The 21,198-nt window shown below is 44.4% G+C and overlaps 1 protein-coding gene across 1 annotated transcript; it reads left to right on the top strand.

Annotated features, from left to right (window-relative positions):
• Positions 1-4,539: 4,539 nt before the first annotated feature.
• LOC311106954 (solute carrier family 2, facilitated glucose transporter member 1-like) lies at positions 4,540-20,506 on the top strand (the record flags this gene model as incomplete). The annotated part of the gene is made up of 10 exons (XM_084149364.1): positions 4,540-4,551; positions 9,200-9,301; positions 9,543-9,703; positions 10,331-10,571; positions 11,340-11,502; positions 18,615-18,802; positions 19,262-19,366; positions 19,465-19,563; positions 19,884-20,087; positions 20,228-20,506. The coding sequence occupies 10 exons, from the start codon at positions 4,540-4,542 to the stop codon at positions 20,504-20,506; spliced, it is 1,554 nt and encodes a 517-aa protein (XP_084005490.1).
• Positions 20,507-21,198: the final 692 nt, after the last annotated feature.

Below are 21,198 nucleotides of genomic sequence, written 5' to 3'. Positions count from 1 at the left end.
ATAAAAGTTATGGTATTTTGATAAACTGAGGATAATATTGACTGAAAAGAACTATACTCTTGGCACTTTTTTTTTTATTGCCCTATCCACCAGTTGCGGTCAGTGCCGTTTAAGATGAGAGAGGACAAAAAAAAATCATGAGCATGGCCTTATTTCTATTACAGCATATTTGATGACTGTCATTCATATTCCATTCACCCAGTTCAATGTAACAGCGATAGGTTTAGGCTACTACATGATACTTGAATCTTCCCTATACCCATCATGAGGTTACTACAACCTAGCCTATGAATGAAATTGTCGTGGAAATTCGTACACAGGGACACTCGAAGTCAATCTTAAATGAATCATTGTTTATTGTCAGTGCGCTGGAGAGGTTCCAACCAACTCAATGCACCAAGTACACATGTCGTTCAGGAGCTCCACCGTTGCAGTCCTGTTAGTTCCCTTATATACTGGTTACAGACACCTTACATAGGCATAGTTCATAGGGTTGTCTGGCACCGTCTCCTATCTTAACTTAAAGAACATATTCTGGGCGTTCTGGCAGATGGTCCTAAGGAAGGGGTCATGACGCCCGCCCCCCCCCCCCCCCCCCCCCCCCCTCCATATCTTTACCAGGCACAGGCAGAAACCAAGGATTGTTTATGAAACCAAAGACAAGATTAACATTTTTAATACTGTTTCTTCACACAGTAAAATTTTCTTCATAAAAGTTGACAACGTAGATGCACACAGGTCAAGATAATAATTTTAGGTGACATATGGACAGACAGTGACACATTCAATACCGCTTTGCACCCTCTTTCCTGCATCTAACTGATATAGGGTGTAATCAGTAGTTCAACAGTTGCAAACAAGAGTTTCTATTGGACAAATTCAGGTATGTTTATCCCCGTTTTGTTCCGTTTAAGATTTTTTTTCAACAGAATCAGAAGATTGAATACACCCCTGATCACGCGTAAACACAGTTCACTTTCATAACAGCCATGCTGCATTCCTTCTCGTATCTATGCGCTCTCCTCCTCTCACCTTTTCCCTTCGTCGCTTATGGACTTCAATGCACAACACATCAGCTGTATGTGACCAGGCGTATCATAACTGCTACACACAGCCTACATCGTTGTCACCATATTAGCTAAAGTAATGTCATAGTCAACATAGCTAATAGAACCTGCTACAATCATGCAGTAACATTACAGTGTACAGTCAGTAAGTAGTTTAGCTCTGTCATGTGAATTTCTATCTCTAATTCAACCTAAGCTTGAATCATTACCAGAGGTTGTAAGGCTCTGGTTTTAATCATCAATGATTCAAGGTCCACAACCAACAAGTATTATCTGTATATTTATTCATGGAGAGAGCTCTGGCGCCAAAACCCATACACTCCTGTTTTATACCCCTTAACACACACAGGCACTTTGCTCCGCCCACCTTTAGGAGGCTTTCTTAAACAGTTTCCACCTTCTCCTTCACCCTGGAATGTTTAGTCCCGCCCCCCTCTGTTAGTGGATTGACACTACATTATAACACAGTTTACACATTTATACTGTATTTGGGGTGAAATCCTTTAGTCATTATTCTTAAAATCCAAATTAATCTAACAAGCTCTTACACCAACGGCCCCGGTAAAGCCAAAAGCTTACCTTGACTTAGAAGAGTTCCAGTGTTGCATCCCTCTGTTTAAGCAGGGTGTTTGAGTAGTCTAAACTAGCTAGCTGCATTTGCTAGCTAAGTAAGTGAAACTTAAAGTGAAAAACAATAACAAAATCTCTATCTCTCTCTCTTGCTTCTCCTTCATTTTGGAATAAATTAATTTGTTCAAAACTGTTCAACTATTGTCTTTCTCTCTCTTTGAGTCAACTACTCACCACATTATATGCACTGCAGTGCTAGCTAGCTATCTTGTGCTTTCAGTACTAGATTCATTCTCTGATCCTTTGATTGGGTGGACAACATGTCAGTTCATGCTGCAAGAGCTCTGATAGCTTGGAGGACGTCCTCCAGAAGTTGTCATAATTACTTTTTAAGTCTATGGAAGGGGGTGAGAACCTCCTAGGTTTTGTATTGAAGTCAATGTACCCAGAGGAGGACGGAAGCTAGGTGTCCTCCGGCTATACCATGGTGCTGCCCTACAGAGTGCTGTTGAGGCTACTGTAGACCTTAATTGCAAAATAGAATGTTTTAATCAATTCTTTGGTGACTTGATTATATTTAGTTCAGTTTTATCTAAAAAGGATAACTTTTGTAATGTTTTAACATTTTTATTTTTTATGAAAATCATTGAGGAGGATGGTCCCTTCTTCCTCTGAGGAGCCTCCACTGCTATCCACAACAAGGTGGTGGTTGGTGGGAGGAGCTATAGGAGGATGGGCTCATTGTAATGGCTGGAATGGAATAAATGGAACAGTGTCGAACACATCGAACATATGGAAACCACATGTTGGACTATGTTCCGTTTATTCCATTCCAGCCAGTACAATGACCCTGTCATCCTATAGCTCCTCCCACCAGCCTCTGCCACAACCTGTTTGAGACATTCTAATCTAAAGGATACCACTATTTTCTTCCACTAACCCATCATAGCATGGGTTGAAAACAGTGTATACAGGCCTATGTGTGCCTATGGTTGAACATTGATTTGCATGTGTGTTGCTAAATATATGTAATTTAAACAGAAACTACAAAATTAAGTTGTTAGAACAATAAAAATAAAAATAAAATAAATGATGCAACTGACCATGAGGGTTGCAGGAAAGACTGCTGAATGCTGGTCAAATGAAACTGAATGAGGTGAAGGTGAGGAATTGCAATGAGGAATGGGTCAATTACAGAAGGAAAGTGCTCATTATCTAAATACAGGCACAACCTTTATTACATTATCAGGATGATGAAAGGGCACAACCTTTATTACATTATCAGGATGATGAAAGGGCACATAACCTGGTGCAATACCATCAAATTCAATTGACATTGATGCTGCAACAAATTGTTTGTGCCATGTTACTCCAACCCACATTTCAAAAGTATAGCCAAAGTCTTGTAGGCCTTCTTTTATATTGAGAATAATGGGGCACTGTGTAAGGGAGCATGTTTATTTTGATCTCAAATAATTGAAAACGAATGCTTTCTAGGCCTATGGTATGAATAATTACCAAGAGCTTTGCTCTTTATTTTGGAACATAGCCTACAAGTTAACAATGTAACTATTTATGAACAAAATGTGTTTAATTCTGCTTGTTCTTGCTGACTGAATAACCCTGAGCCATGGACTACTCTGTTATTATTCTCACACTGGGTCACGAGATTTCTGACAGCCATGTGATGTGATACCCAATACAGTTATTCAGTTTCAGTCCCACTGGCTAGTACAAATTCTGCTTGAGAACAATATACGGGAGTCAATTTATTCAGCATATATCTATCAACCTTATTGTCGAACTGGCCTATGTTACAACTTAATCCATTTAAACAAATATTAGATGGAGGAATAGGTCGCACGAAAGCGCATCCATCATCAGCTGATCGCTCTCAAGGTCGGCTCGCTGAGCATCATGGGGAGGAAACTGAATACACTGGTTCTACCCGGGGACCGCTACATTCCCTACAACTAAAAAATTCGTTGGTTCACTATCCTCACCATAATAGGAGACCCACGCCTTTGCCCATGACCGCATAGCTGTCACGAGATGTGATGCAAAAAAGCGAGTTGGGTTACGCAGAGAGCATCTCGTTTTTCATAGGTTGATGGAAACTGGGCTATCGTCAAAAGGAAATGTGCGGGTTGTCGAGCATCGACTCCACAAGCCTGAGCTATAGGAAACGAATAACGAATACATTTTCATGAGCCTGTTTTTATAGTACCACATTGGTGCCAGTGGAATCGTTGAGGGTGAGAGAGGAATAGCACGTCTGATCACGACAGGTGAATTGCGGTAAATTGCTTGATTTATACTATTATATAACATATGTAGGGCATTGCTGACAAATCGTCCGCATAAAGGATTGATAGTAGGTAGGTCAAAAGTAGTGTTTTTAGGCCCATTAAGAAGTCACCCAACATTGTGTGGGAATGGCTCGATTTGACCGCCAAGTTAATTTTTTTGCATTTCATAGAGTAGTGATTTTTAAGCGAAGTATATTGCATTTGCTGCCATCGGATTCACTATAGCCTTGTATGCATTGTAACAATGTAGCCTAACAACTGAACATAAAATAAACAAATTGAATGGAATCGTAAACGAATGAAGACATTGCTATCTATGAACATGTTAAAAGAAGGCTAGATAAAACAATGTTATTGTAGGGCTACTTGAGTTTAATTCGTAAAAGCAGCAGGGCAACGTTGTATTTCTACTTGTGATCAGTTTCAGCACCAAGGACAGCGACTTATCAGTTCCTTATTTTTGAGGCTGCAGCTTTGAAGACTGGGCGGTTCCGCAAGCCTTTTCCACCTGAAGATCTTTTCTCTTGTCCTCCTGTCCTGTTTGTCAACTTCTCATCAAGAGCTGCTTTTTGTTAGTGAATATCTCACTGAAGATGGTGGAGGAGGTAAGTGCTGCTCCCTAATTTAATAATGTGGACAGAGTAGTGATCTATGCTGCTGTTATTATATGCTGACCATGCACTACTCAGGCATACTATACTTTGACCATACAATGTGTGGCCCCTCAAAAGGTCCCTTAACATTTGCATGGGTACAATCCATCAAATGATTTCCAATTCTGTTGCATGCAGTCAGAATGTCATGTGACTGTTCAAAACCCACTTCATGGTTGTGGGTGTTGTACCATCCATGCTGTATATCAGTGAGTCATCCTCATGTTCTATGCTGAGCTTCCATGAGCGACCCAGTGATAGAATTGGACAGTTTACTGTTCTATGAATTATAGGGTCCAGAAATAGCTTTTAGGTAATGACAGTTATCATGCCATAGGCTATGGCATACAATTCTGATCATTAATCTCTGATATTGACATAATGAAATAACCCAAGGCCATTTGGATCTCAATCTATGTTGTGGTATTGAATATATAGCCAAAGCTAATCAACTCATCAATACAATTTGGCCTCAGCGTCCTGCATTACATGAATGGGTTTGATTGGTTCTCGTAGATGAAGGAGATAAGAGTGACCAGTTCAGTGAATGTCTCAAAGAATTAGACCAGAATCTCTATCGCTATTATACTGAGAGAGAGAGAGAGAGAGAGAGAGAGAGAGAGAGAGAGAGAGAGAGAGAGAGAGAGAGAAGAGAGAGAGAGAATCTCCAAAGTACGCTTTGGAAATATGTACATTCTTATGTCATGCCAATAAAGGAAATTGGATTTAATTTAATTTAATTGCGAGAGAGAGAGAGGTATTTTCCCTCCCACAAGGCATTGGTGCAAGGAGCAGCAATGCCATGTTTTATCGCTGTGTGTTTTGGTCTATTTTAGCAAGTGCCACCTCCAGGCAGTTGTTATGACAACGAGGATGAGACAGATTCTCTTGGATGGAGGGGGCTATGGAGGAAGCAATGTGTGCATTGTTAGAAACAGGGAGGGGAAAAAGAAAGGGAAAGAGATGCAGTCTGGGAGGGGGCTATGGAAGAAGTAGTGTGTTATATCATTAGAAAGAGAGGGAGGGGAACAAAAAGAGGGAAAGCGAGATGGAGCCCTGAGTGTACAGTTCACTAAGGTCAGATGGATAAGTTCCACTTCTGTGACTCTGAAAAGGACTACCCTGTAGCATGCTTATTTTTATTTGAGCGTTTGCTCACTTTGCAAACAACCATATTACTAGGCTATTAGCACAGAGTTGCATTGTAAACATAACTGAGGTATGACGGTGCGTAATCGTGAAATGAACACGCAGTATTTGGCCGGGCTGAAAATTAAGCGCTCTTTTACCACAGTCTTATTTTAAAACTCACTCAACTCTTATCCTGTTTCATGACTTGGGTGTTCTTTTAAAATGACGCATTCAATATTGATCAAATTATTGAGCAAATCAAGATAATTTGATCAATTAGTACACTATTTTGAATGCATCTCATGGCTGCTTATTTCTACTGAGTCATTGTGACTTGACAGGCAGCATGGGGGGTTAGGGGAAGAGAAGAATAGAGATGGGGACTGGTGGAAGGTGAACTTCAGTATATAAACAGAGTGAGAGGGGGAGGGAAGAGAGAGGGGGGGGGAGCGGGTATGGTGGGGGCTATGGTGTATTGCGCCTGTTTGTTTACAGTGTGTTAAAATACCACAGACTGTCACAATGTATGTTTTGCGGACACACGCTTTGTCTTGTGATACATCCCTGCCTACTTCAGTTCCTGTTTTTCATTGGGATTTCCGTTAAAGATTTGTATGGGTTTTGTGAAAACAGTTCCACTATTGAATGGAGCCACCATCACTTTGGGAGACCTTCCCGTCAAAACACAGAGGTGAAAAACACAGCAAATATAAGCAATTCAAATATGTTTGGAAATCAGACATATGGTGGAAGAGAAAATGTAATTCAGACATTGTTGATGAGTAGGGGAAGAGATGGAAGGGCAATGTTTATAATGGACCAGAATTGCATCATTCAACTATAGTTAGATGTAAGGTGATGTAAAGATCAAATAAATTATACTGATGCCAAGAACATTTTTGATCTTATTATTTAATTGTATTCACAAGGCAATTTACAACCAACATTTGGGGCCTTATTAACATTTCCTACACTGGTCCCTCACATCTCTTCTCTCACAAACTGAGGCTCACACACGGTCTAAACACCACCTCAACCACAAGCTCTAAAGGTGGACCAAAGGGCACCTAAGCCGCGAGGCATGGCCAGTCCAGTATCACATAACCTCTAACAATATGCTTTCTCAGCAGTGTCTCTGCATAGTGTTCTATATTACAGGATTCAGCAGAAAAGACCCAGTGGCCTGATTTATATGGCCTTCAAGGAGTTTAATTTGAGAACTGGCTACAGCATCATTTAAGAGCACAGTCCGATGTAAATCAATCAATCAATCAATCACATTTATTTATAAAGCCCTTTCTACATCAGCAGATGTCACAAAGTGCTATACAGAAACCCAGCCTAAAACATCAAACAGCAAGCAATGCAGATGCAGCCTGCATTTTGGTATCCAGCATGTAGCCTAATGCATATGCATAAGGCTATAAAGTGGTCTGCTAATGTTATAATGTATACTTTAGCAGATTTATTCAACTTATTTAAAGACTGGTGAAATACCTTTTGTATGGAAATGTCCCCGAGTGACCCCTCTTCATAAAGGTGGAAACTCCTTAGACCCAAATAATTATAGTCCTACAGTATATCAGTAATCTGTTCAATAGCTAAAAATCTTTGAGAAATTAATATGTTCCCAACTGTATCAGTACCTAGATTAATTTAATTTAATTTCACCCTTTCAATCTGGCTTTAGACCCAACCATTCTACTACTACAGAATTAGTGAAACTCACAAATTAAATACATTCTTAATCTGACCAAGGCACACTAACTGTTGCCATCTTTATTGATTTATCAAAAGCATTTGGTTTAGTTGATCATTCTATTTTACCAGGAAAACTTAAAAACATTGGTTTCACTAACAGACACATAACTGGTTCCATGCGTATCTTAGCAATAGAAAACAATGTGTTTTCATAGGACACAAATCACAACTTCTTGTACTCAGTAGAGGTGTACCTCAAGGCTTAGTATTGGCCCCCCTTCTTTTCTCTATATTCATAAATGAATTGCCCCTAATGTGTCAGAATAAACATGTTCACTGATACGCTGATGATACAGTGCTCTCCAAGATTATTTTACCTCTTTACAAAAATGGTTTCTTGCAAATAATTTGGTTTCAAATCAAACAAAGTCCTATATCATGCTGTTTGGTACACGGCAAATAATAAACTCCACAGCTGGCAATTTCAAAATTCATGGAACAATGCTTAAAAGTGTTGGGTTTGAGGATAGATTCTGAATTATCTTTTGGAAAGCATATTGATTACATTAGAAAAACAATTATCTATAAGCTTGGGTTACCAGATCTAATAATTGATTTACTGTATCCATTAGAAAGACCTTAGTTAACCCAACTGCTGCTTCCTATCCTAGACTCTGGTGGCATAATCTATCAAAACACAACCAATACCTTACTTTGCAAATTAGATGTCATTTATAACAATCTTTGCAGATTCATTATTGGATGCCATTTATAAGACATCATTGCACAATGTATGCATCACTAAATTGTCTGTCACTCCCAAACAGAAGACAACTGCATTGGTACCAATTTATTTTTAAACGTTTCAACTTAAATTTTCCTGTATATATTAAGGAACACCTAACTTTACAAGACTCACACTACTCCTTTCGACAACAGCAGCAATTACAAATTCCAAGGGTACATCCTGAGGTTGGAGTAAGATCTTTCAGATACAAAGGCCTAACTGACAGGGATAATTTACCTATAGAAATTAGGGCATTAAAATCACACAGTGAATTTAAGAAAGTAATTTTTCAAATGTTAAGAACAAACTGTTTGTGATTTTAACTAATAAAAACATCACCATGTGAAGATATTTGTAAATATATACCTGTATGTATGTATATATTATAGGTACTTAGTTGTATTAGTATTTAGCAGTAGTTTGTATTAGTTGTAAGCCTATGAGTAGTTGTACAACAACTTTTTGATGTTGTCAATGTACATTTGTATTATTATTATTTCATTGTTATTATTATTAGACAGTAGTTGCCATATTATTCTTGCTACTAAGTATTGTTTTTTGTAAAAAAAACTAAATAATCACTTGGACACTTGAAAACAAGATGGTGCATCTCAAGAGAAATTTTATTTCTAATAAATAATTAAGTATTCAGTGGTGGTACAGGTCGAGAGAAGAATAAAGGTGGTTCAGTAAACAAGATGTGTAAACTTGTCTGAGACTTCTGGAAGTTTAGGCTTTACCTCAGTGGGCTAATGCTGTATTAAGTCATGTAGGCTGCAGATGACTTGGGTTTGACACCCGGCCAGAGACATTATAATAGCTTAACCTGTAACTGTATGATGTAATTTCCAGATGGTGCATGGACAACATTATTAATGCCTCTGAAAGAGTTTTAGTTTTACACTGTAGGGGCTGCTTGATCCGAATGTACTATGCATAAACCCCTAATAACACACACTATCCCCATTCTGTCTCTAACAGAAAAAGCAGGTGACAGGATACCTCCTGTTCTCCCTGGCCACTGCAGTCATTGGCTCGCTGCAGTTTGGCTACAACACAGGGGTCATTAATGCACCTGAACAGGTTTGTAGGTTTATTTTGTGTTTTCTTATAACAGTGAAAGCATGTGTGGGCTTTGGTTTTGTTAAACTGTACGTTATGTTTAATCGCTTTCCATTATGCTTGTGGATATTGTACTACTGATTTGTATTACACTGCACTTCATTAAGCGTTAAATCAAGAGATAATATCTTGATTTATCTAATAATTATTTATTGCTCTCTCTCCCTCTCTCCCTCTCTCTTCCTCCCCCTCACCTGTTTAGAAACTGCGGGCTTTCTTTAACAACACGTGGATGGAGAGGTATGGCGAGCCCATCACACCAGGAACGTGTACCATTGTGTGGAGCTTTTCGGTGGCCATCTTTAGTGTGGGCGGCATGGTGGGCTCCTTCAGCGTCGGAGTGATGGCAGACAGATTTGGGAGGTGAGTGGTGACCCAGTATTCACCTATTCACACCGGTGCCATTTTTCACTGACTATCGGTTGTTTTCTAATGTTAACATTTCCGAACAGGGTAGCAAGTGAAGTCTCAATGCAAAAACCAAACATGTTGACATGTAGATTAAAAACCACTGCACCTTCACACACTAACAATATTATTTTAGTCAGGATACTTAGAACAACATTTCTAGTGCATTGCCAGTCATCTGCACTGATTTTAAAAGACACAACCATTTATCAGCTACCCACACATTGTCGATGGTACAACAATCAGCTGTGAATAAAGTTTATTAAAAGTATTGGGAATGTTTTCCTTAGGAGTGAATTTAGTCACTCTCCAGTTCCGGTCCTTTCCTTGGTCTCTTTCTGTTTCTGCCTCTGCTAAGCTGTCAGAACCAATTAAGCTCCAAGGAGTCAGTGGAGTGTGATTGGAATCACTGCAACAACAAAAAATTCCTTCAACTATTCCGTTGTTTCCTTCTCCCACTACTTCCTTCTACATCTCACTCTCCCTCCCTCATTACCTCTCTCTCTGTCTATCTCTTACTCTACACATTGTCTCGTAACCCTCCCATATGTGTGTGTGTGTGTCTCGGGTATTGGGATAAAGGAAATTGTCCATGTTCCTGGTCAACATCCTGGCTGTGATCGGAGGCCTCCTCATGGGTTTCTCCACCCTCTGCTCTTCCTATGAGATGGTCATTGCCGGACGCCTCGTCATCGGCCTCTTCTGCGGCCTCTTCACTGGCCTTACACCCATGTACGTGGGGGAGCTGTCCCCCACCCCTCTAAGGGGCGCCTTCGGCACCTTACATCAGCTGGGCGTGGTGGTTGGCATCCTGGTGGCTCAGGTCAGTCCTTGACGGCAGCCATCTTGATTTCTGCCCATAAACAAAGGAATAGTCTTAACACGTACGTTACCATACCGTGTGTGCTTGTGATGCTGGTAATAAAGTCCCCATATAAGAATATTATGTTTTATGTGCGGGAATATTCTTATATGCAGTGATGTAGTGTTAACAACAATAGGTGGGTAAACGCTGATCGCTGTTAGGGGATAATAAAGTTACACTCCCTATACTTTCAATGTGTTTTCCCGCAAAGGGTGGGTAAATGTTCATGCAAAAAATAAAAGTGCGTAAACTGCGTTTACTTGCTTTTACCCTCCACTACACCACTGCTTAAATGATTAAGTCGTAGCCAGCAGACATTCAGATTTCTCATCACGCACCCTTGCCACTTAACATTGGAGTAATGTCTTTGCCTAATTATTTGCTATTTATTGTAATTATTTAATGAGTATTACATTCGTTTTTAATGAGCGACTGCATCTTTCTCTAGGAATACAATTCTTAATATTCTTCCCCTTCATTTTCTTCCACACACTGTCATGAACCTTCTCCATTAGAATTGCTTTATAGAACTGCCTCTTCCATTCCATACCATCAATGGATTAGTGTATTGTTTTTTACTATCAACCATAGTGTATATCCCATCAGTGCTTCCCATCCCATCAATGTACAGTATATCCCATTCATGTTTGCATGTAAGCTGTGGTGCTGTGAATTAAACATTCCTGGTAGTAAAGTTAATCCTACTTAAACCTCTCTGTGTTGTAGGTCTTTGGCTTGGAGTCTCTGCTGGGGTCGGACAAGCTGTGGCCTCTGCTGCTGGCTCTGACGGTCATCCCGGCCGTGCTGCAGTGTATCCTGCTGCCCTTCTGTCCCGAAAGCCCCCGCTTCCTCCTCATCAACCAGAACAAGGAGGAGCAGGCCCGCAAAGGTGGGTGCTCCAAGCCATAGAAACCATCAAATTGTTGAGGTTTGAGGGAATTTGCACATTCTAGTAATTCTATATCCATGCTCCAAACGCAGTCATTTACTCTGGACCGTCAGGAAGTTAAATGGAAACACTTCATTTAACAGTCCTATTTTAGCTTGAATGTTCCTGGAATTGCATCTATTTGCGGATAAATAATATAGTAAAATTGAGTAATTTTGTGAGTGGTACTTATATACCAACATACTGGTGTATGTCACAATAAAACATACACTCAGTGGTCAGTTTATTAGGTACACCACCCGTTCATGAAAATGGTTTGCTCCAAAAACAGTGAGTCACATGGCAGTGGCTTGCTATATAAAGCAGGCAGACAGGCATCGAGGCATTCAGTTACTGTTCGATTGAATGTTAGAATGGGCAAAACGAGTGACCTAAGCGACTTTGAGCTTGGTATGATTGTCAGTGCCAGGCACGCCGGTTCCAGTATCTCAGAAACGGCCAGCCTCCTGGGCTTTTTACGCACTACTGTGTCTCGGGTTTAGAAAGAATGGTGCGACAAACAAAAAACATCCAGCCTGTGGCAGTCCTGCGAAAACAGCTTGTTGATGAGAGGTCGAAGGAGAATGGCAAGAATCGTGCAAGCTAACAGACAGGCAAATAACGGCACAGTACAACAGTGGTGTTCAGAACGGCATCTCAGAACGCACAACTCGTCGGTCCTTGTCACGGATGGGGTATTGCAGCGGACATCCACTCCTATCAGCTAAAAACAAGAAGAAGCTGCTCCAGTGGGCACACGATCACCAACACTGGACAATTAAGGAGTGGAAAAACATTGCCTGGTCCGATGAATCCCGGTTCCTGTTGCGTCATGCTGATGGCAAAGTCAGGATTTTGAGTAAGCAGCATGAGTCCATGGCCCCATCCTGCCTGGTGTGAACGGTACAGGCTGGTGGAGGTGGTGTAATGATGTGGGGAATGTTTTCCTGGCACACTTTAGGTCCCTTGATACCAATTGAGCAATGTTTCCATGTCCCGAAGAATTCAGCCTGTTCTGGAAGCAAAGGTGGATCCGACCCGGTACTATATGGGTGTACCTAATAAGCCCTCAATGTACACTATATATACAAAAAATATGTGGACACCCCTTGAAATTACATTTACATTTACATTTACGTCATTTAGCAGATGCTCTTATCCAGAGCGACTTACAAATTGGTACATTCACCTTATAGCCAGTGGGATAACCACTTTACAATATGTTTTTTTTTTCTTTCTTTGGGGTGGGGTAAGGGGGGGTAGAAGGATTACTTTATCCTATCCCAGGTATTCCTTAAAGAGGTGGGGTTTCAAGTGTCTCCGGAAGGTGGTGAGTGACTCCGCTGTCCTGGCGTCGTGAGGGAGCTTGTTCCACCATTGGGGTGCCAGAGCAGCGAACAGTTTTGACTGGGCTGAGCGGGAACTGTGCTGCCGCAAAGGTAGGGGGGCCAGCAGGCCAGAGGTGGATGAACGCAATGCCCTCGTTTGGGTGTAGGGACTGATCAGAGCCTGAAGGTAAGGAGGTGCCGTTCCCCTCACAGCTCCGTAGGCAAGCACCATGGTCTTGTAGCAGATGCAAGCTTCAACTGGAAGCCAGTGGAGTGTGCGGAGGAGCGGGGTGACGTGAGAGAACTTGGGAAGGTTGAACACCAGAGGGGCTGCGGCATTCTGGATGAGTTGTAGGGGTTTAATGGCACAGGCAGGGAGCCCAGCCAACAGCGAGTTGCAGTAATCCAGACGGGAGATGACAAGTGCCTGGATTAGGACCTGTGCCGCTTCCTGTGTAAGGCAGGGTCGGCTATTTCAGCCACACCCATTGCTGACAGGTGTATAAAATCTAGCACACAGCCATGCAATCTCCAAAGACAAACATTGGCAGTAGAATGGCCTTACTGAAGAGCTCAGTGACTTTCAACGTGGCACCGTTATAGGATGCGACCTTTCCAACAAGTCAGTTCGTCAAATTTCTGCCCTGCTAGAGCTGCCCCGGTCAACTGTAAGTGGTGTTATTGTGAAGTACAAACATCTAGGAGCAACAACGGCTCAGCCGTGAAGTGGTAGGCCACAAGCTCACAGAATGGGACCGCCAAGTGCTGAAGCGCGTAGCGCGTAAAAATCGTCTGTCCTCCGTTGCAACACTCACTACCGAGTTCCAAACTGACTCTGGAAGCAACATCAGCAGAGCTTCGTCGGGAGCTTAATGAAGTGGGTTTCCATGGCCGAGCATCCACACACAAGCCTAAGACACCATGCGCAATGCCAAGCGTCGGCTGGATGGTGTAAAGCTCGCCGCCATTGGACTCTGGAGCAGTGGAAACGCGTTCTCTGAAGTGATGAATCACGCTTTACCATCTGGCATCCCGACGGACAAATTTGGGTTTGGTGGATGCCAGGAGAACTCTACCTGCCCGAATGCATAGTGCCAACTGTAAAGTTTGGTGGAGGAGGAATAATGGTCTGGGGCTGTTTTTCATGGTTCGGGCTAGGCCCCCTAGTTCCAGTGAAGGGAAATCTTAACGCTACAGCATATAATGACATTATAGACGATTCTACGCTTCCAACTTTGTGGCAACAGTTTGGGAAAGGCCCTTTCCTGTTTCAGCATGACAATGCCACCGTGCACAAAGCGATGTCCATACAGAAATGGTTTGTCGAGATCGGTGTAGAATAACTTGACTGGCCTGCACAGAGCCCTGACTGGAGGCTGATATAGCAGCAAAGGGGGATCAACTCCATATTAATGCCCATGATTTTGGAATAAGATGTTTGATGAGCAAGTGTCCACATACTTTTGATCATGTAGTGTCCATTAAATACCCTTGAATGGTGTGAATTGTGCATGCCAAACATAGGCCTGTGGCGTTATTGCCCTTCCTCTGACTGGGCATGAATTTAATGCATACAGTGACAGGCTTAGACAGGACAGGCGAGACGGAAGCTTGTTGAGCCAAGAAAAGAGTCCTTGACTGACGCACAGCATAGGCCAACAGCAGGTTTTGGCACCGGTCGCTACAGTATTTCACACTGTGGGGGTCACCTGAGTGCATGTCCTAATCTCCTTCACACTGTTTTGTTTCAAACTCTTTGGTGAATAAGATAATAAAAAAGGGAACATTTGTTTTGGTCAGTCTTTTATGTGATGGATACCATTATGAAAGAACTGGCAGGACCATGGAACAATGCTATGACCATGGAACCATGCTACTGAACAAACAACTACAACGCAGGCAGGTTTTAGTGTTGGTGCTACTATTTACTCAATTAGTGTTTTTAAAGGTCCAATGCAGCTGTTTTTATCTCAATATCAAATCATTTTTGTCTAACAATTAAGTGTCTTACTGTGATTGTTTTAAATTAAAATGGTCAAAATGAAACAAAGAAAGTGTCACGATCGTTGAACGGAGTAGACCAAGGCGCAGCGTTGAAGGCAAACATACTTTATTATCCAAAGTGATAACACGAACAAAACAATAAACGATAACGTGACGTGACGTCCTAGGTTAAACACAACCAACACGGAACAAACCAAAAGGAACAAGATCCCACAACACCTGTGGGAACACAGCCTGTCTAAATATGGCTCCCAATCAGAGACAACCAGCAACAGCTGACACTCGTTGCCTCTGATTGGGAACCACTCTGGCCAACATAGAAATACAATACTAGACTGTGAACATAGAACAAAAACACATAGAATCTACACACCCTGGCTCAACATATAGAGTCCCCAGAGCCAGGGTGTGACAGTACCCCCCCCCCAAAGGCGCGGACTGCGACCGCGCCTCAACATAAACCAAACAGGGGAGGGCTGGGTGGGCATTCCTCCTCGGAGGCGGTTCCGGCTCCGGGCTTGCCCACCACCCTCCAATAATCCCCCCGTAGCGCCCCTGGTCCGGTCTGGCCCCGCTGGCTGGAGCTGGACTGGATATCGTAGGAGCGGATTGCTTAAGCTCCGGTGTGGAGCAGCTGACCGGTACCTTACCAGGCACGGGTTGTGCCGGACTGACGACGCGCACCCCTGGCTTGGTGCGTGGAGCAGGAACGGGCCGGGCCGGGCTGACGATGCGCACCCCTGGCTTGGTGCGTGGAGCAGCAACGGGCCGGACCGGGCTGACGATGCGCACCCCTGGCTTGGTGCGTGGAGCAGGAACGGGCCTTACCGGGCTGATGACTCGCACCCCTGGCTTGGTGCGTGGAGCAGGAACGGGCCTTACCGGGCTGACGACTCGCACCCCTGGCTTGGTGCGTGGAGCAGGAACGGGCCTTACCGGGCTGACGACTCGCACCCCTGGCTTGGTGCGAGTGGCAGGAACAGGCCGGGCCGGGCTGGCGACGCGCACCGTAGGCTTGGTGCGAGGGGCAGGAACAGGCCGGGCCGGGCTGGCGACGCACACCGTAGGCTTGGTGCGAGTGGCAGGAACAGGCCGGGCCGGGCTGGCGACGCGCACCGTAGGCTTGGTGCGAGTGGCAGGAACAGGCCGGGCCGGGCTGGCGACGCGCACCATAGGCTTGGTGCGAGTGGCAGGAACAGGCCGGACCGGGCTGGCGACGCGCACCGTAGGCTTGGTGCGAGGGGCAGGAACAGGCCGGGCTGGGCTGGCGATGCGCACCGTAGACTTGGTGCGAAGGGCAGGAACAGGCCGGGCCGGGCTGGCGACGCGCACCGTAGGCTTGGTGCGAGGGGCAGGAACAGGCCGGGCCGGGCTGGCGACGCACACCGTAGGCTTGGTGCGAGTGGCAGGAACAGGCCGGGCCGGGCTTGCGACGCACACCGTAGGCTTGGTGCGAGTGGCAGGAACAGGCCGGGCTGGGCTGGCGATGCGCACCGTTGGCTTGGTGCGAGTGGCAGGAACAGGCCGGGCTGGGCTGGCAACGCGCACCGGAGGCTTGGTGCGAGGAGCAGGAACAGGCCGGGCCGGGCTGTGGAGACGGATAGGAGGCCTGGAGTGAAGAGCTGCCACAACCCGTCCTGGCTGAATGCCTACCTTCACACACTCTGTGTGAGGCATCAGCACAGGACGTACAGGGCTGTGTACCCGTACTGGCATAACAGCACGTGACACTGGCGCAGGATATCCGGGACCGAGGAGAGGCACTGGAGGCCACGAGCGCTGAGCCGGCACACTCCGTCCTGGCTGCATGCCCACCTTCGCACGACACGTGCGGGGTGCTCGCACAGGACGTACCGGACTATGCCGGACCACTCGTGGCACAGTACGCAGTTCCGCATACCCCGGAACCTGCCCAGTCTCATGCTGCCATGCCTGAGTACGGGGAGTTGGCTCTGCTCTCCATCCAGGCTCCGCCAACCTGCCTTCTGGCCCCCCAAACCCGGTGGCCTCCTCTCCTAATCTCCCAATTCGCCCTGTGGCAGCCTCCTGCTGCCCAGTCGCCCATGCCGTGTGCCCCCCCCTAAAAATGTTTTGGGGTTGCCTCTCGTCCGTCCGACGACGACACTGTTGCCGCCGTTGCTCCTCTCTCGCCAGGGCCTTAACCTTAGCCCATGGCCCTTTTCCCCCGAGCATGTCCTCCCAGGACCACAATTGGCCCACCTGGGCCATCGCCAACCTCTCCAGCTCCTTACCCGGCGCTTCCTCCCATGTCCAGGCTGCCTGCTCCTGGACACGCTGCTTGGTCCTGGTATGGTGGGATCTTCTGTCACGATCGTTGAACGGAGTAGACCAAGGCGCAGCGTTGAAGGCAAACATACTTTATTATCCAAAGTGATAACACGAACAAAACAATAAACGATAACGTGACGTCCTAGGTTAAACACAACCAACACGGAACAAACCAAAAAGAACAAGATCCCACAACACCTGTGGGAACACAGCCTGTCTAAATATGGCTCCCAATCAGAGACAACCAGCAACAGCTGACACTCGTTGCCTCTGATTGGGAACCACTCTGGCCAACATAGAAATACAATACTAGACTGTGAACATAGAACAAAAACACATAGAATCTACACACCCTGGCTCAACATATAGAGTCCCCAGAGCCAGGGTGTGACAAAAAGACTCTTAGCAAAGAGCAATTTTTCAAGCAATAATTTTGCATGGACTTTCGTGGAGTGGTCTGAGTGGGGAAGGAAAAACTGAAAACTAGCTGTTATTGTCATAGAGGTTTGAAACTCCTTATTGGTCTATTAACTAATTTACCACCTGGTGATGTCACCAGGCAGGCCAAAACTCCATCCCACCAAAACAGGCTGAAATTTCAGCTGTCTTTTCAAACAGCTCTTATACTAAAAGGGCATTATCATCATTTTCACATTTTAGGGGCCTCCCGAGTGGCGCAGCTGTCTAAGGCACTGCTTCGCAGTGCTGAGGTGACACTACAGCCTCGGGTTCGATCCCAGGCTGTGTCACAGCCGACCGTGACCGGGATCCCCATAGAGCGGGGCGCAATTGGCCCAGCGCCGTCTGAGTTAGGGGAGGGATTGGCCGGGGGGGATTTCCTTGGCTCATCGCGCTCTAGTGACTCCTTGTGGTGGGCCGAGCTCCTGCAAGCTGACTCAGTCGTCAGTTGAATGCCGTTTCCTCCGACACATTGGTGCGGCTGGTTTCCGGGTTAATCTTGCAGTGTGTTAAGAACGCATGACTCGACTCGACCTTCACCTCTCCCAAACCCGTTGGGGAGTTGCAGTGATGAGACAAGATCGTAACTACCAATTTGATTTCACGAAATTGGGGAGAAAAATGGGGTTATAAAAATACATAATAATACTTTTCACAATTTCACAGTATTATTCCAATGTCATAGTGTGGAAATATAAATAAAACACAGGAAAATCACATTTCTGACTGCGCTGGGCCTTTAAAAATGTTTTGCGCCAAATTTTTTACTTCATTTCTCAAAGAAAAGGATATCTGTATGATATTTTGTACAAAACTAAGAAGGTTTTATGCACCTCATGTATTTCAATATTTTCTTTAACATATTGTCATTGGTTGACTCTCTACTTACCTAATGATTTTACAAATATATTGTCTCCTTTTAAAACTTGTATGTCCTTCACATTATGGTGTCACTTATCTGCCTCTCTCACTCCGCCATTTTCTCCCCCCTAGCCCTGGTGCGTCTGCGTGGCTCCGAGGACGTGAGTAAAGACATGCAGGAGATGAAGGAGGAGAGTTCCAAGATGGCCATGGAGAAGAAAGTGACCATCCCTGAGCTGTTCCGCACCGCAGCCTATCGGCAGCCGCTCCTCATCGCCGTCATGCTCCACCTCTCCCAGCAGCTCTCCGGAATCAATGCTGTGAGTGAACTATGACTCCCAGGTGGCCTCAGTACAAACACATTCGAATTAGTTGAAAAGTCACCAAGGATATCTCAAGAGGACAGCCTAACAATACAGGGTCGCATTCACTAGGCACGAAACTGAAGAAAAAAGGCAGAGACGGGGAGGTACTATCTGAATTTATCCAATAAAAAATGATGTGTGTCCTTAAGAAGATGACCCAGGCTTCATACAGAGAGGAACTGCAGCTGCCTATGCATAGTTGAATAGTTGAATGACAGCTGCATTCAACATGCCTTATATGCTTAATGACTGCATGTTTGGGAGATTTGTTTGGATTATTCGATGGATTACTCCATAGTGTTACAGTATGATAAAATACCACTTTGATAAGATGTGGCTTCCTATTCATAGATTATGGCCTTGTTGCAGATCAAGAACCTCATTTTATTGTTGCCCTCCCCCAACCCTATTCAGGTGTTCTACTATTCAACTGGTATCTTTGAATCAGCCGGTGTAACCCAACCCATTTACGCCACTATTGGAGCAGGAGCTGTTAACACTGTCTTTACTGTGGTATCTGTAAGTATAACATGCTGCATTTATTAGTGTTTATTGAGTTTATGTGTGTATGTAATGTATGTTTACTGTAAGGGAACTTCTTTCTCTGTTTTTGTCAGCTCTTCCTGGTCGAGAGGGTGGGACGAAGGACTTTGCATCTCATCGGATTGGCCGGAATGGCTGTCAGTGCCCTGCTCATGACTATTGCCCTCCTGTTGGTGGGTGTCAGTTTCTATTGGTTGTCATTCAACATAACAGATATGTCATTAATTACAGTAATTCCTTTTCATTGCTATTATTGATGATAATCTCCATCTCCTTTCTCTCTATCTCCCTCCCTCCCTCCCTCCCTCCCTCCCTCCCTCTTTCTTTCTTTCTTTCTTTCTTTCTTTCTTTCTTTTTCTCTCTCTCTCTCTCTCTCTCTCTCTCTCTCTCTCTCTCTCTCTCTCTCTCTCTCTCTCTCTCTCTCTCTCTCTCTCTCTCTCTCTCTCTCTCTCTCTCTCTCTCTCTCTCTCTCTCTCTCTCTCTGTCTGAGTAGAAGGGCTACTCGTCTCTGAGCTACCTAAGCATTGGGGCTGTGTTTCTGTTCGTGGCCATGTTTGAGATGGGACCTGGTCCTATCCCATGGTTCATAGTGGCGGAGCTCTTCTCTCAGGGTCCGCGGCCTGCCGCCATAGCCGTGGCTGGCTGCTGCAACTGGACCGCCAACTTCCTGGTGGGAATCAGCTTCCCCAAACTGGAGGTGCGAGAGGTTTCTCTTGGTTTCCCATTAGGGGCGAATCCTAACTTCCACTTAAGTCAAAATTTCAATTATTACATTGACTAATTAAAGTAATTACTGACTTCCACTCATTTTCTCTCTCTTTGTTTGTAATTCTGTAGGAGCTCTGTGGGCCTTACGTCTTTATCATCTTCATGATCTTACTCCTCTTCTTCTTCATCTTCACCTTCATCAAAGTCCCAGAGACCAAGGGCAAGACCTTTGACGAGATCGCCCGCGAGTTTGGCGGGGGCCCCCTGCCACCTGCCACCTCCGTGGAAGCTCCTGCCACTAGTAGCAGCATAACACTTCCTGCCTCTCCCATCAAGGAGAAGGTCCCATTGGTGGAGGCGGCAGCAGCAGAGGATAAGTCCAACTCAACTGTACAGGAGAGCTTGTAGAATCCTGTGTCGGGTCAAGGGTTAAAGGTCAGGGGTTGGCGGTCAGCTGGTTCAAAAATAGATCAAAGGTTCATTCTTTGGCAGTTCAGGTACATGGGGACGAGTGATTAAGGTGAAGGGAAATATACTGTTCGTGTACATGGAAAGCCACAACACACACATATTTTGGTGGATACAGTAGCTAAGATGAATTAGTGTTATTTTGTCACATTTTTTGTGTAATATATAGTACCAGTCAAAAGTTTGGACACACCTACTCATTCAAGGGTTTTTCTTTATTTTTACTATTTTCTACATTGTAGAATAATAGTGAAGACATCAAAACTATGAAATAACACATATGGAATCATGTAGTATCCCAGAAAGTGTTAAACAAATCAAAATATATTTTATATTTGAGATTCTTCAAATAGCCACCTTTTGCCTTGATGACAGCGTTGCACACTCTTGGCATTCTCTCAACCAGCTTCATGAGGTAGTCACCTGGAATGCATTTCAATTTACAGGTGTGCCTTCTTAAAAGTTAATTTGTGGAATTTCTTTCCTACTTAATGCATTTGAGCCAATCAGTTGTGTTGTGACAAGGTAGGGGGGTATACAGAAGATAGTCCTATTTGGTAAAAGAAAATATCAAATATCAAATATTATTATTACAAGAAAATATCAAATAAGCAAAGAAAAATGACAGTCCA

Source organism: Coregonus lavaretus (assembly GCF_964263955.1).
Source record: "Coregonus lavaretus genome assembly, chromosome: 3".
NCBI lineage: Eukaryota > Metazoa > Chordata > Actinopteri > Salmoniformes > Salmonidae > Coregonus > Coregonus lavaretus.
This window is presented reverse-complemented; position numbering and strand designations above follow the sequence as displayed.